Source organism: Pistacia vera, unplaced genomic scaffold, assembly GCF_008641045.1.
Source record: "Pistacia vera cultivar Batoury unplaced genomic scaffold, PisVer_v2 Contig101, whole genome shotgun sequence".
Lineage (NCBI taxonomy): Eukaryota > Viridiplantae > Streptophyta > Magnoliopsida > Sapindales > Anacardiaceae > Pistacia > Pistacia vera.
The window spans coordinates 170,370-183,069 of NW_022195039.1; the positions used below are offsets into that span (position 1 = coordinate 170,370).

The window sequence follows — 12,700 nt, forward strand, 5'->3', positions numbered from 1 at the left end:
AATATGCAGTGCCATTAATTTGAGTAATAGCTAGCTTCTGTTGTTAATTCCGTAAGTGCTATAGACACCATACTTGTCTCACCAGGGAACTATAACAGCAAGTTCTGATGATCAGTTGATTCTTCCCTCCTGAGAACTGTCAAATAGCAGACTTTGTTAGAAACAAGCTATTTATTGTCTTTGTGTGCTCTTTTCTTCCTTTTATATGCAGGTTCAGTTTCGTCATATATCAGGAGCTCCATACCTTTTGATAGCTTCACTTCTCTATATATCCATTGGTTTGTGTTTCATTCATATATATGCTCCTCCTCTTTTGTTGGGGAGGGAAGCGAATATCCTTTTCATCAGTTAATATTAGAATAATGCAACAATATATTTGAACACCCTGTTTGAATTTAATGATGTAGCATTCAATCTCTTTCTGGCATACATATGACCTCCATCCATGCATCCTCGCAGAGCATGAGTTTAAAACGAAAAGAAACATGCGTTTTTAGTCTACTGTATTTCTTGGGTATTTTCTGAACTTGATACTGTTATACATGCATATATCTCTCTCGTTCTCTGGTTTCAGAGATATTTTCATATTGATGAAACCCTCTTAACTTTATACTAATCCGCCTGTGAATATCGTTGGGATCCGTTCAATGTAAATTCACTAAGTGGAAAGAACGTTAACAAGGTGCCTAACCATTCTTTTCTTCTTTAGCTGTGTGTAATGTTTTGACAAAAGGCATGCTTCACAGTCAAATATTATATGTATGGTGATCATTTATAGCTTTCACTTAGGCGGATAAAAAGATATATTGCTGTATTGAGTAAAGAAGAAGAACAAAAGAAAATTCAGATTTTGAACACAGCCATGATAATTCAAATCGTACTATCATATATAAAATCTTTCACAATGCAGAAAAATCCCGAAGATCAATTAGCCCAAACTTCAGCCATTGATATAAACTATATAGTCCGTAAGTATAGAAGCATGGCTGGATTCTTGGATGGGATGCGCACGATTAGTTCTTTGGGATCAATATATGGGTAGGTTAAGTAGAAGGAAACTCCATTAGTTGATCAGAAAGTTAACTACGAGGTAAAATTTTGGAATCTGTAATGCGAACATTCCACGATCAAATTAAGAATTGATGGGAGGCTCAGTCATCCATTAATAAAAGGGAAAAGAGAATTGAATTTTAGCATTACCAAATAGGCATGTGTTATTAGGGTTGGGCATAATACCCGTCCTGGCAGGGACTTGTCCCGACCTGTCCAAATGGGGCGGAGTTTCTCCTAATTATTCAGGATTTGGATCAGGCCTAGGTTGAAAATCGATCCCCAAATTCAGGGATGGGCCAAGGACGAGATTGGTCTTGCCTCGGTCTGGCCCAGCCTGTATATATATATACGGGCTGGGCCAGACCAAGGCAAGACCAATCTCGTCCTTGGCCCATCCCTGAATTTAGGGGTATATATATATAATTTTAACCATTTAATTTTATATTAATTTTAATAGTTGAAAATCAATCAATGAAACCATAAATTATACAAGAATAAATTATAATTGTGTGAATATTTTATAAAATCATATACAAATAGGTAATAAATAAAACAAGATTAAATATAATAAATCATTATAAATATTTGTAATACATAATAAATATGTTATATATGTATAATGTATCATTTGATATACATAATATATATATTATTTATGTATAATATATTATTTGATATTTTGATTGATTATAATAAATCAATAAATCATTATAAATTTTTTTTCCCCTCGTTGAATCATTATTTGAATTCTATTACTTTTAGGGCTAAAAATCGTCTTGGGCTAGACGAGGCCCAATAACGAAATAAACATGTCACGACCCAAGACGTCAACTTAATCCCGATTGGGTCTACGCTTAAAATCACTTTGTGAACTATCCACTCTATGAGTTGGGCTATCCTATAAGTTAAGCTAAATTGGGTTTCAACTCATTAGCCTGTAACAGTCTATAAATAGGATATCAGAATCCCATTCTATTTCCTCTTCTACTAAGATTCCAAATCTTACTCAAACTATCAAACTTGATCTGATAAAGTCAAAAAATCATATCTCTTTCATGATAGGGATTATCTCCCAAAATAGTTCTTAGTGTCCTACTAACATTCCAACTTTTATTTAAACTATTAAACTTAATTTGATAAAGTCAAAAAATCATATCTCTTTCATGATAGGGATTATCTCCCAAAATAGTTCTTAGTGTCCTACTAACATTCCAAATCTTATTTAAACTATTAAACTTAATCTGATAAGGTCAAGAAATCATATCTCTTTCATGATAGAGATTATCTCCCAAAATAGCACTTAGTTTCCTACTATGACTCCAAATCGTATTTTAAACTATTAAACTAATTAATCTGATAAGGTCAAGAAATCATATTTCTTTCTTGATAGGGATTATCTTCCAAAAAAAGGACTCAATGTCCTACTAGGATTCCAATCCCTTGGGTTCACTATAAAAACAAAGGCTTGCCCTCTCATTAAAAGGATGAAATCTCCCATAGTCAATTTATACTATTCAAAATCATCTATTTGCTCCTAAGTTCTTGCTCCCAAGAACCTGACGCCTCCGCCGTAGTCCTAGCCTCCGACAAGACTCCTGGTAATTATTCATCTCCTTAATTCTTATCAAATAATCTCTTTCAGTCTCGTTGACTTCAGCGTTGGAGTGCCTATAGCAAACACCACCCCGGTGTTTTCCGGAAGTTTCATGCTTGTCCTTTCATGTGTGTAGGTCTAACGGATTGTCAGTGGCCTCAACCTCACGAGATCATACCCTATTTTCATGATGGTAGATTTTTTGTATCTACAGTTTGGTGCCCACCGTGGGGCCCTGACAATCATCTGCCAACAACGACTTACAACATGGGAGGTGACAGGGAACTCCTTTTGACTGACAATGTTAATCAGAAATTTTTTTTTTTCTTTGTTTGTTTTATCTATTCACATGTCATATTATATCTATTCAGCATATCGTAATTTAGTTTATATTATATCCATTCAACGGGTAGTATAAGACCTTGAAGCTCATATTATTGTTCTAAATTAATAATAGTTTCATATTATTGTTCTAAATTAATAATAGAATAATAATGTGTCAGAGTTTAAAGTGGTGTTCCTAAACCACTTGATTCATTGACCTTGCTTCAACAATCTCTCTTCTCTAATCCTCTGTTCAGATAAGACAATAGCTTCTGTCTCTAACCTCTCTACACGCGCCTTTTCACTTCAATCATCAAACCACCATGTGGTCTGCCACCGTCATTAGAGCTTTGCAATGCATTACCTGGCATAAAACCAGTCAATTTGGTCCTTCAAGAAAATGCCGTAATACGCCAGCATCTCCAGGACCTTCGCTCCATTAGAAGGTAACTCAAACTTGACCAACCTTGATCCAATCCCAATTCATTTTCATAGAGATTTGCCACCACTTTGAAACCCAAAACCCGTCCAACTGTTCTCCTAAAATCGCCCTAACAACTTCTCCAATCACACAGTTAAATCCTAAAAATACAGCAGTAATCCTCTCAAAACACCCAAAGTCATCTACTAAACACGAAGAAAAACCCCCCAAACAAAACTTGCTTAAGTGATGCCACCCCATTCTCGCCTAATCTCCTTACCTCAAAACTCAAAACTTGAACCATTGCCCCTTCCCAACCAATACATATCAGCTCAAACCACCTTCACACCACAATCTCTAGCACACCTGTCACAAAAGCCCTCACGCTCCCCAGTGTTTGCAAACTTTCCACCCCCCACTGCAAGTCAGCATCACTAAACAATACGAGTAGTCCACTAAATGATATTTGGGTCTGCATATACAATATCAACGTGCCCATTTGATTCAGCCCAAAAGAGGATCACGTGCCCACTCAACTTCAACTGGTTCAGCTCCGACATAGAAAGTAACACCTCTCTCTCCACTCGGTCCAGCAAGCATGGGTGGCAACACTTGAAGGGGAAAAATATGTGTCATTATCTCCTTTTAACTACCACTTTATTTGGTTAAATCTTTCTCTATTCGGCCCATTACTTAAATATATGCAACCCATTTTTTCATTTAGCTCACTCTTCATTCAGTCCATAACACATGCACATCATGCATATTGACTCTCCATTCAGCTCTTTGCTTAAAACATATATGCCATGCATGTCATTGCTCTAGCTTCAATCAAATGTTTTCAACTACAAATTGGTCACGCTGACTCGACTGCAAGCTCCATACAAGCTCCACTTGGCATACACATTCGATCGGCCCAGACCTATTCATGAGTTTACACCTTCGATCGGCCTAGACTGATTCATGAGTTTATATCTTCGATCGACCCAACCCGATTCATGAGTTCACACATTCGATCAGCCCAGCCCAATTAATGAGTTCACACCTTCGATCAACCCAGCCGATTCATGAGTTCACACCTTCGACCGGCCCAGACCGATTCATGAGTTCACACCTTCGATCGACCCCGACCGATTCATGAGTTTACACCTTCGATCGACTCAGAACGATTAATCAGTTTACACCTTCGATCGGCACAGACCGATTCATAAGTTAACACCTTCTATCGGCCCAGCTCGATTCACAAGCATACACCTTTGATCGGCCCATACCGATTTATAGATTTACACATTCAATCGGCCCAGACCGATTGAAGGACTTGCACCTCAAATCGACAAGTCATCGACCTAATCCACAAAATGATCCATCTGACCTAAGGAGCTACTATCACTAATCCGCTCAGTCTACACTTATTCGATTAAATCTACTCTCTAAGCTAAATACTCTTTAACTTAAAGAGTGGGGGGCTAACTGTTAGGGCCAAAAATTATCTTGGGCTTGACGATGCCCAATAACGAAATAAACATGTCAAGGCCCAAGGCCTTAACCCAATCCCGATTGGGCCTACGCTTAAAATCACTTTGTGAACTACCCACTTTATGAGTTCGGCTATCCTATAAGTTAAGCTAAACTGGGTTTCAGCCTATTAGCCTGCAATAGTCTATAAATAGGAAATCAGAATCTCATTCTATTTCCTCTTCTACTAAGATTCCAAATCTTACTCAAAATATCAAACTTAATCTGATAAGGTCAAGAAATCATATCTCTTTCATGATAGGGATTATCTCCCAAAATAGTTTCTAGTGTCCTACTAAGATTCCAAATCTCAATTAAACTGTTAAACTTAATCTGATAAGGTCAAGAAATCATATCTCTTTTACGATAGGGATTATCTTCCAAAATAGCACTTAGTGTCCTACTAAGATTCCAAATCTTATTTAAACAATTAAACTTAATCTGATAAGGTCAAAAAATCATATTTCTTTCTTGATAGAGATTATTTCCCAAAAAAGAAGACTCAATGTCCTACTAGGATTTCAATCCCTAGGGTTCATTATAAAAACAGAGGCTTGCCCTCTCATTAAGGATGCAATCTCCCATAGTCAATTTACACTACTCAAAACCATCTATTTGCTCCTAAGTTCTTGCTCCCAAGAACCTGACGCCTCCGCCGTAGTCCTAGCCTTCGACAAGATTCCTGGTAATTCTTCATCTCCTTAATTTTTATCAAATAATCTCTTTCAGCCTCGTTGACTTGAGCGTCGGAGTGCCTATGATAAACACCACCCCGGTGTTTTCCGGAAGCTTCGCGCTTGCCCTTTCATGTGTGCAGGTCTAGCGGATTGTCAGTGGAATCAACCTCATAGGATCGGACCCTATTTTCATGACGGTAGATTTTTTACATCTATAATTACTTAATTGTCTTTGTTATATTATGGTAGTTATTTATTTAGAATTTATTATAATATATTATATATTATACGTTATATGTAATATGCTATTATCCGTAATAATAATATCATATATTCACATATTAATACTTGTTACCTAATACAATAATACATAATATTATACCATTAATATATAATATATTTACATATATGTATAATGTTATAATTATGATATTTTGATTCATTATAATTTTTTTTTAATCAATAAAAATTTAGAAAAAATTTTAATACAAAACCCCAAACGGGGATTCCCCATTTGGGGATCAGGCCTAATTTAGGGATTCCCTGAATTCCCTGTTCGGGCTAGTGCCAGAACTGGGGAATCCCCTTAGGCTTTCGAGCTAGGGCCAAAGAGAGGGGTCCCCGGCCCTGCATTAGCCCGTGCCCATCCCTATGTGTTATATCTTAAAAATTTCTTTTTAATATCGAAAATACCCATGTTTAATTAGGTTTAATCAAGGTTTTTATTTGCACCTATTTCCCATAATTTCAAACTTAATTAGGGTTTTTATTATATCATTTTTCCCCAATTTCAAATTTAATTAAAGGTTCTTGTTTACAATACTTTTCCCAATTTCTTAATTAGGTTTTTCTTATTTATGCCCCTTTTTCCCAATTTCAAATTTCAAATTTATCTTTTTCTTATTCAGATACATAATTCATCATGTTGTGTGGTTACTTTTTTCATAACTTTAGTAATATATATTCATCAAACAAAGAATTATTTGAAATAAAAAAAATGCTTCAATGATTTAGAAAATTTAGATTTGGGGTTTGCATAAGAATTAAAGGTTAAAATTAAAAAAAATATATACAGAATAGAAAATGATTGTATTTAAAAATTATCATATCGTCAAGGTTAAACTCATCAAAATAAAAATATATCTAAAAGTGGGAAATAATCAATTTGATTAGGGGTTAAAAAAACCTCCCATTGGCAATTAAAGATATTGGACTGGCGGAAGCCCAATTGGGCCGAGATTTGGGGTGGACGTGTCAAGTCCAAAATTAATAAGACATTGGTCCAGGCTCAGTCATCCTAGCCCATTGCAATTTTCTACTTCTTCATACAACCAATACCTGTAATCCTTTTGATGACCAACACCAACAGGACTGCAACTTGGGAGAAACTGGGACCAAGAAAACGACTGAAGTTAGTATTTATCCTTTTCCATATTCAAGATTTTATTCATGTCTTCAAAAGAAAACAATAAAAAGTAATTAATAAGAAAGATGGTAGCCTTGCCTCAGTATCAAACGACATAATCCAGAGATATTTTAAAAGCGCACTATGAGCCAATACCAGATGGCAGAACTGGGACCAAGAAAACGACTTCATACTTATTGCAAACCCGCAAAAGCCACTATCAACGAAAGAAACCAGGAATTCAAATACTCTTTCGTTTTGTTGTTTTCCCAAATGTTATCTCCAGAATGATTACTGTGGATAAAGTTTATTTCAGTGGAGACCCACTTTGTTGGGAAGTCAATGATATACCTATAACATTTTGAATCCTATCGGGTGTTAGTTGCTAATTGATTTTTTGGATATATTTTCCCTTTACGTACACCTCAATTATAGGAGTAATTACGGGAACTCCATTATTCTTCAATGGAAGAATTATTATGGCTGAATACCTTGCTTTACAGACATGGCTAACCAGAATTATGAGCTCCGTATGCACTTCTACTTCAAAGATTAACTAATTTAGATAACTGTAGAGTTAATAATTTGCTCCGTGATAAGTGCTAGCCACTATAGATGTGAGTTTTGTCAACAGAAGCTGACAAGTTAATTAATGGGTGGATCAAATCAATTCTTTTCAACTTTCTGATGAGAGACGCTCCCTCTAGAATGAAACTCATATGTAGTCTTTGTCAGTAGCTTCACGGTCTCTGTTGAAAATAAATTATTGTTTGAAATACCACCCTTCAAACATGTTCTGAGAGCCTTCAAAATGAGAAAAAGGCATTATTTGCAGTCTACTAACAGAACTATAGCATTGATTAACTGCCACTAGTCAATGTTGTTGCTTGGCAAAAATGGAGAAAATTTGCATATTCATAAACCAATGGCTTGTAAGAATCCATTTGCCATTTGGGTGAAGCGTGTAATTAAAAAACTCCTGGCAATTTATATTCAATGTATCATATCTTCAATTTTTTCAAGTGGAATTGAACTTTCTTATAACTATGCATATCAATTATACTGTAATCTTTACTACATAATGTTCAGATCCCTTATTGAGAGAGAAAAAGTGTGAGCATGTGGTTTATAAGGGTTTTAGCATCCTCTCTTGATAAGTCAATTTTTCAAAGAAAGATCTACCCAAGTTCACAAAATAATCATTGTCTATGTTCTCTAAGGGACGACCTCTAAGAGTAGGCAACTCAGAGTGAAGCTGTCTAAAGTGGGTCAACGATATTTGGAAATAGATGATCTAGGAGAGTACGCCATTGAGTAAAGTCATCCAAAGTGAGTCAATATAGACATTGGGTCTCCAAGCGTGGAAAAATGCTATAATCCCACGTTAAAAAAGAAAAGGTGTGGGCATGTTTTATAAGGGTTTGGACATCCTTCCCTAACAGACATGCCTCATAAGAGTTTGGACATCCCTTACCCTAACAAATCAAATTTTTAAAGAGAGTTTTATCCAGACTCCCGAATAGATCACAGTCAAACCTAATAAGGCCCACAAAAAGACCTCTGCCTCCTAACCAATTCCTAATCTAGCTTTTTCTTTTGCGCACAGTTAAAAACGACAAACTTGTCAAACTAGTTTGAAATTTTGAATATAATAGTACTTTTGGCTGTTCCCAGTCAAAAGTTTGGGAGTAACTCTCTGGACTTTTTACAACCACCCAAGTCCTTCTCTATATATACTGAAACAAAGAAAAAATCTTTTAAACTCATTATTTACAAGCAAAATTAATCCACCGAACTTTTTGTCAATGGAAGAATTATGGACAAGTCTCAGAAGAACTCAGGTAAATATTCTTCTACTTTAGTCTTTGCCTTATCTCTGGCTTCTTAACATAGCTTTGGTTTATAATAATTCTGTCTGGTTCTTTGCATTTCTTCCGTTGGTTGATTCATGTCTCACTAGCTCTTTTAAAGAAACAAAAATCTTATGTAATTAAGTCCACACAATCTCTTTTCCAGGTACTTAACATCGTCGGATTACTTGTTGTACTTGTTTTGTTGAACACAAATGGAGTTGAGAGTAGAAAAAAGGCCCATGATTTGGTGTCCTTTCAGTATCCGGCTATAAATTGCAGAGCTCACAGCGCTTCGTTAGAAGATTTTGGCGGAGTTGGTGATGGAACTACATCAAACACAAAGGCTTTTAAGGCTGCAATAGACCATTTGAGCCAGTTCGCAACGGTTGGCGGGTCCCAACTCTATATTCCTCCCGGGAAGTGGTTGACCGGAAGCTTCAATCTCACCAGCCATTTTACTTTGTATCTTCACAGGGATGCTGTTCTTCTTGCTTCTCAGGTTGGTAAACAACATTTCAAAGTCTCAGCCCATAAGAAAATAGTTCACTTAACTAGATATTTAATATGAAACCCGCATTTTGTCGGGGAGATTGGATGGATCACACCACATACCATATTTTTCAAGGCAAAATGCATTAACTAAATCTAACAGAAATAGGAATGCACTCTTTTAAGCCGTTAATGCGAAACGGCTTAATTAGTAATTACTATCTCATAACCTTCAGTTATTCTAGCAAGCTTTCCTAGTCTTTTCTTAACGTTTCTGCATTCAATTGTGGCGGTGAAGATGCTTTTGCAGGGATTTTTCTGCGTTCAATATGATGTATTTTTAATTTAATTTTGGTCTATTTGATCTAGCAGAAAAACTCTCAAGCACACTTTAAAGTGGACTGTACTTTCATCATTATAGTTGATTCTGAGACGTATATTCAGCATTCTTAGAGTACATGATAATGATGAAATGATCTGCTTGACATTTTTATTCAATTCTGTTCATGATTTCTGATAAATTAGGATGAGAGGGAATGGCCCATTATTAAACCTTTACCATCATATGGTCGAGGAAGGGATAATGCTGTAGGTGGAAGGTATATCAGCCTAATTTTTGGAACCAACCTTACTGATGTTGTCATAACAGGTACAGATCACAGCATTAATCACAATTGAATTTCCAAAATTATTTGGGATTGTTGAGGAGTAGATGGAGTTTTATTTTGTTTCAGGGGACAATGGAACTATTAACGGTCAGGGTGAACCCTGGTGGAAAAAATTCCTTGCAAAAAAGCTAAAGTATACCCGGCCTTACCTTATTGAAATCTTGTACTCTGAGAATGTTCAGATATCCAGTCTCACATTTATCAATGCTCCATACTGGAATATTCATCCTACTTATTGCAGGTTTCTCTTTTGCTTGCTTATTGTTGTTTCTAAGATGTGTTGAAAAAACAAGAGAAATAAAGAATGTAAGACACATATTGATCATATTTTTGCAGCAATGTCATTATTCAAGGCCTAACAATCCTAGCACCAGTGACAATTAAAAACACTGATGGCATCGATCCAGGTGAGAATCAAGAAAATACCACAACCACTTTAAAGAGTTTTAGTCACACTGGGTTAAAACATTTGATTTTGGTTTCAGATTCTTGCACAAATACCCGAATTGAGGATTGTTACATTGTCTCCGGAGATGATTGTGTAGCAGTTAAAAGTGGTTGGGATGAGTATGGAGTTTCATTTGGGATGCCAACAAAGCAGCTTGCTATCCGGCGACTAACATGCATTTCTCCATCCAGTGCGGTGATTGCTCTGGGTAGTGAGATGTCTGGTGGGATTGAAGATGTCAGGGCAGAAGACATCACAGCCATTCAGTCTGAATCTGGGGTTAGAATCAAAACTTCTGTAGGAAGAGGAGGCTTTGTGAAAGACATATACGTCCGAAGGATGACTCTGAAAACCATGAAATGGGTATTTTGGATGACAGGCAATTACGGTGATCATCCTGATAATAAATATGACCCTAAAGCACTTCCTGTGATTCAAAATATCAATTATCGTGATATCGTTGCTGAGAATGTAACAATGGCTGCTAAATTGGAGGGAATTCCCGGTGATACCTTTTCTGAAATTTGTATATCTAATGCGACCATTGGACTAACAGCAAAGCCAAAGGAACTACAATGGAACTGTACAGATGTCAAAGGGATTTCAAGTGGCGTGACTCCTAAACCATGTGAGGTGTTGCCGGATCAAGGACCAGCGAAGATCAAACAATGTAAATTTCCTGTAGACAGTTTGCCTATTGATAACGTTAAACTACGCACTTGTTACTACAAGAAGTAGTTTTGATCTGTCAATGTAGGGAAACTCCATTAGTTGCTCAGAACGTTAACTACGATGTAAAACTTTTGGAATCTGTAATGTTAAGTGTGAACATTCCACGATCAAATTAAGAATTGATGGGAGGCTCAGTCATCCATTAGCAAAAGAGAAAGGGAAGTGTTTTGTTTAAGTATTACCAATTACCAACTAGGCTCTATGATATCTTAAAAATTTATCTTTAAACCTTATTTAATACCAAAAATATCCTTGCTTAATTAGGTTTAATTAGGGTTTTTAATATTTGCACCCATTTCCCACAATTGCAAACTTAATTAGGGTTTTGATTATACTATTTTTTTCCCCTAATTTTAGACTTAATTAAGGTTCTTGTTTACAACCTTTTTCCCAATTTCTTAATTAGGTTTTTCTTATTTATACCCCTTTTTCCCAATTTCAAAATTCAAATTTTTTTTTTCTTCTTTAGATACATATTCATCCTGTTGTAATTACTTTCTTCATAGTTTTAATAATATATCTTCATCAAACAAAGAATTAATTGAAAAAAAAAATTGTTTCAATGATTAAGAAAATTTAGATATATGGTTTATATAAGAATTAAAGATTAAAAAAAAAAAAAATAGAGAATAAGTGTATTTATAACTTACCATGTCATTAAGGTTAAATTTATTGAAACAAAAATATATTTAAAAGTGGGAAAGAATCAATTTGAAGAGGGGTAAAAACTAAAAACCAATGTTTTTGCCTTATCCGATTTCTATAATTTCCAAAATACACATTTATTTTCCTTTGATGAAAATACTATTATGTTTTATTCAATTATTTGTAAACCCCTTAAGTTTGTTAATTTAACTAAACACCCAAAAAAGTTTAAAAATTGACAAAAGCACCCCCACACACCCACCCACCCACCCACCCACATTTGTCAGATTCCGGCCACCACCGTCGAAAGGTGGCTGAAATCTAGTATAATAGCGTACTATCAATTGAATCTGGCCAGTAGTGAGCTGATATAACATTTTCTAGCCAGATCCACCTTAGATCTGGTCGAAAAAGGCCAGATCTTTGGCCATAGCTAGTCGTCAATGACGGCCGTATCTTTGGCTGTCGTTGACGACCAAACGTGGTCAGATCTAGCTGTCAATGGCTAGATCTAGTCGTAGGTCTGACCTTTTCTAGGCAGATCCACGGTGGACATGTCTAGATCCAGTCTGTCGTGCGTTGATACGACGGCTCTAGCCACCCTTTGACGATGGTAGCCAACTGCTGGTATTTATTGGGTGGGTGGAGGTGTTTTTATAATTTTTAATGTTTTTATTATTGGGATGTTTAGTAAATTAACAAACCTAAGAGGTGGTTTTGTTAATTTTAAAATTATACCTCGTTATTACCACCTAATTCTTACTTTTTCAAAAATATTATTCAAAATACTAAAATAAACGCACCCTTACAAACTGACCTGCATAGTGACTCGGACAGATAATTGGATCCGGAGTTAACTATCGGTTGGACCGGTGA

General features: G+C 35.8%; 1 protein-coding gene across 1 annotated transcript; it reads left to right on the plus strand.

The window, feature by feature from the left end:
* The first annotated feature begins 8,683 nt into the window (after positions 1–8,683).
* LOC116110987 (probable polygalacturonase) lies at positions 8,684–11,355 on the plus strand. The gene is made up of 6 exons (XM_031397224.1): positions 8,684–8,830; positions 9,006–9,341; positions 9,857–9,980; positions 10,066–10,240; positions 10,336–10,406; positions 10,485–11,355. Exons 1-6 carry the CDS (start codon positions 8,795–8,797, stop codon positions 11,183–11,185), a joined length of 1,443 nt encoding a protein of 480 aa, XP_031253084.1. The 5' UTR covers positions 8,684–8,794; the 3' UTR covers positions 11,186–11,355.
* Positions 11,356–12,700: the final 1,345 nt, after the last annotated feature.

What these genes read in the sequence shown, in the direction of transcription:
- LOC116110987 (XM_031397224.1), top strand. Translation starts at nt 8,795, where the DNA reads ATGGAAGAATTATGGACAAGTCTCAGAAGAACTCAG. An exon ending in CTGTTCTTCTTGCTTCTCAG is followed by an intron (nt 9,342 to 9,856) that starts GTTGGTAAACAA and finishes CTGATAAATTAG; the next exon opens with GATGAGAGGGAATGGCCCAT. An exon ending in TACTGATGTTGTCATAACAG is followed by an intron (nt 9,981 to 10,065) that starts GTACAGATCACA and finishes ATTTTGTTTCAG; the next exon opens with GGGACAATGGAACTATTAAC.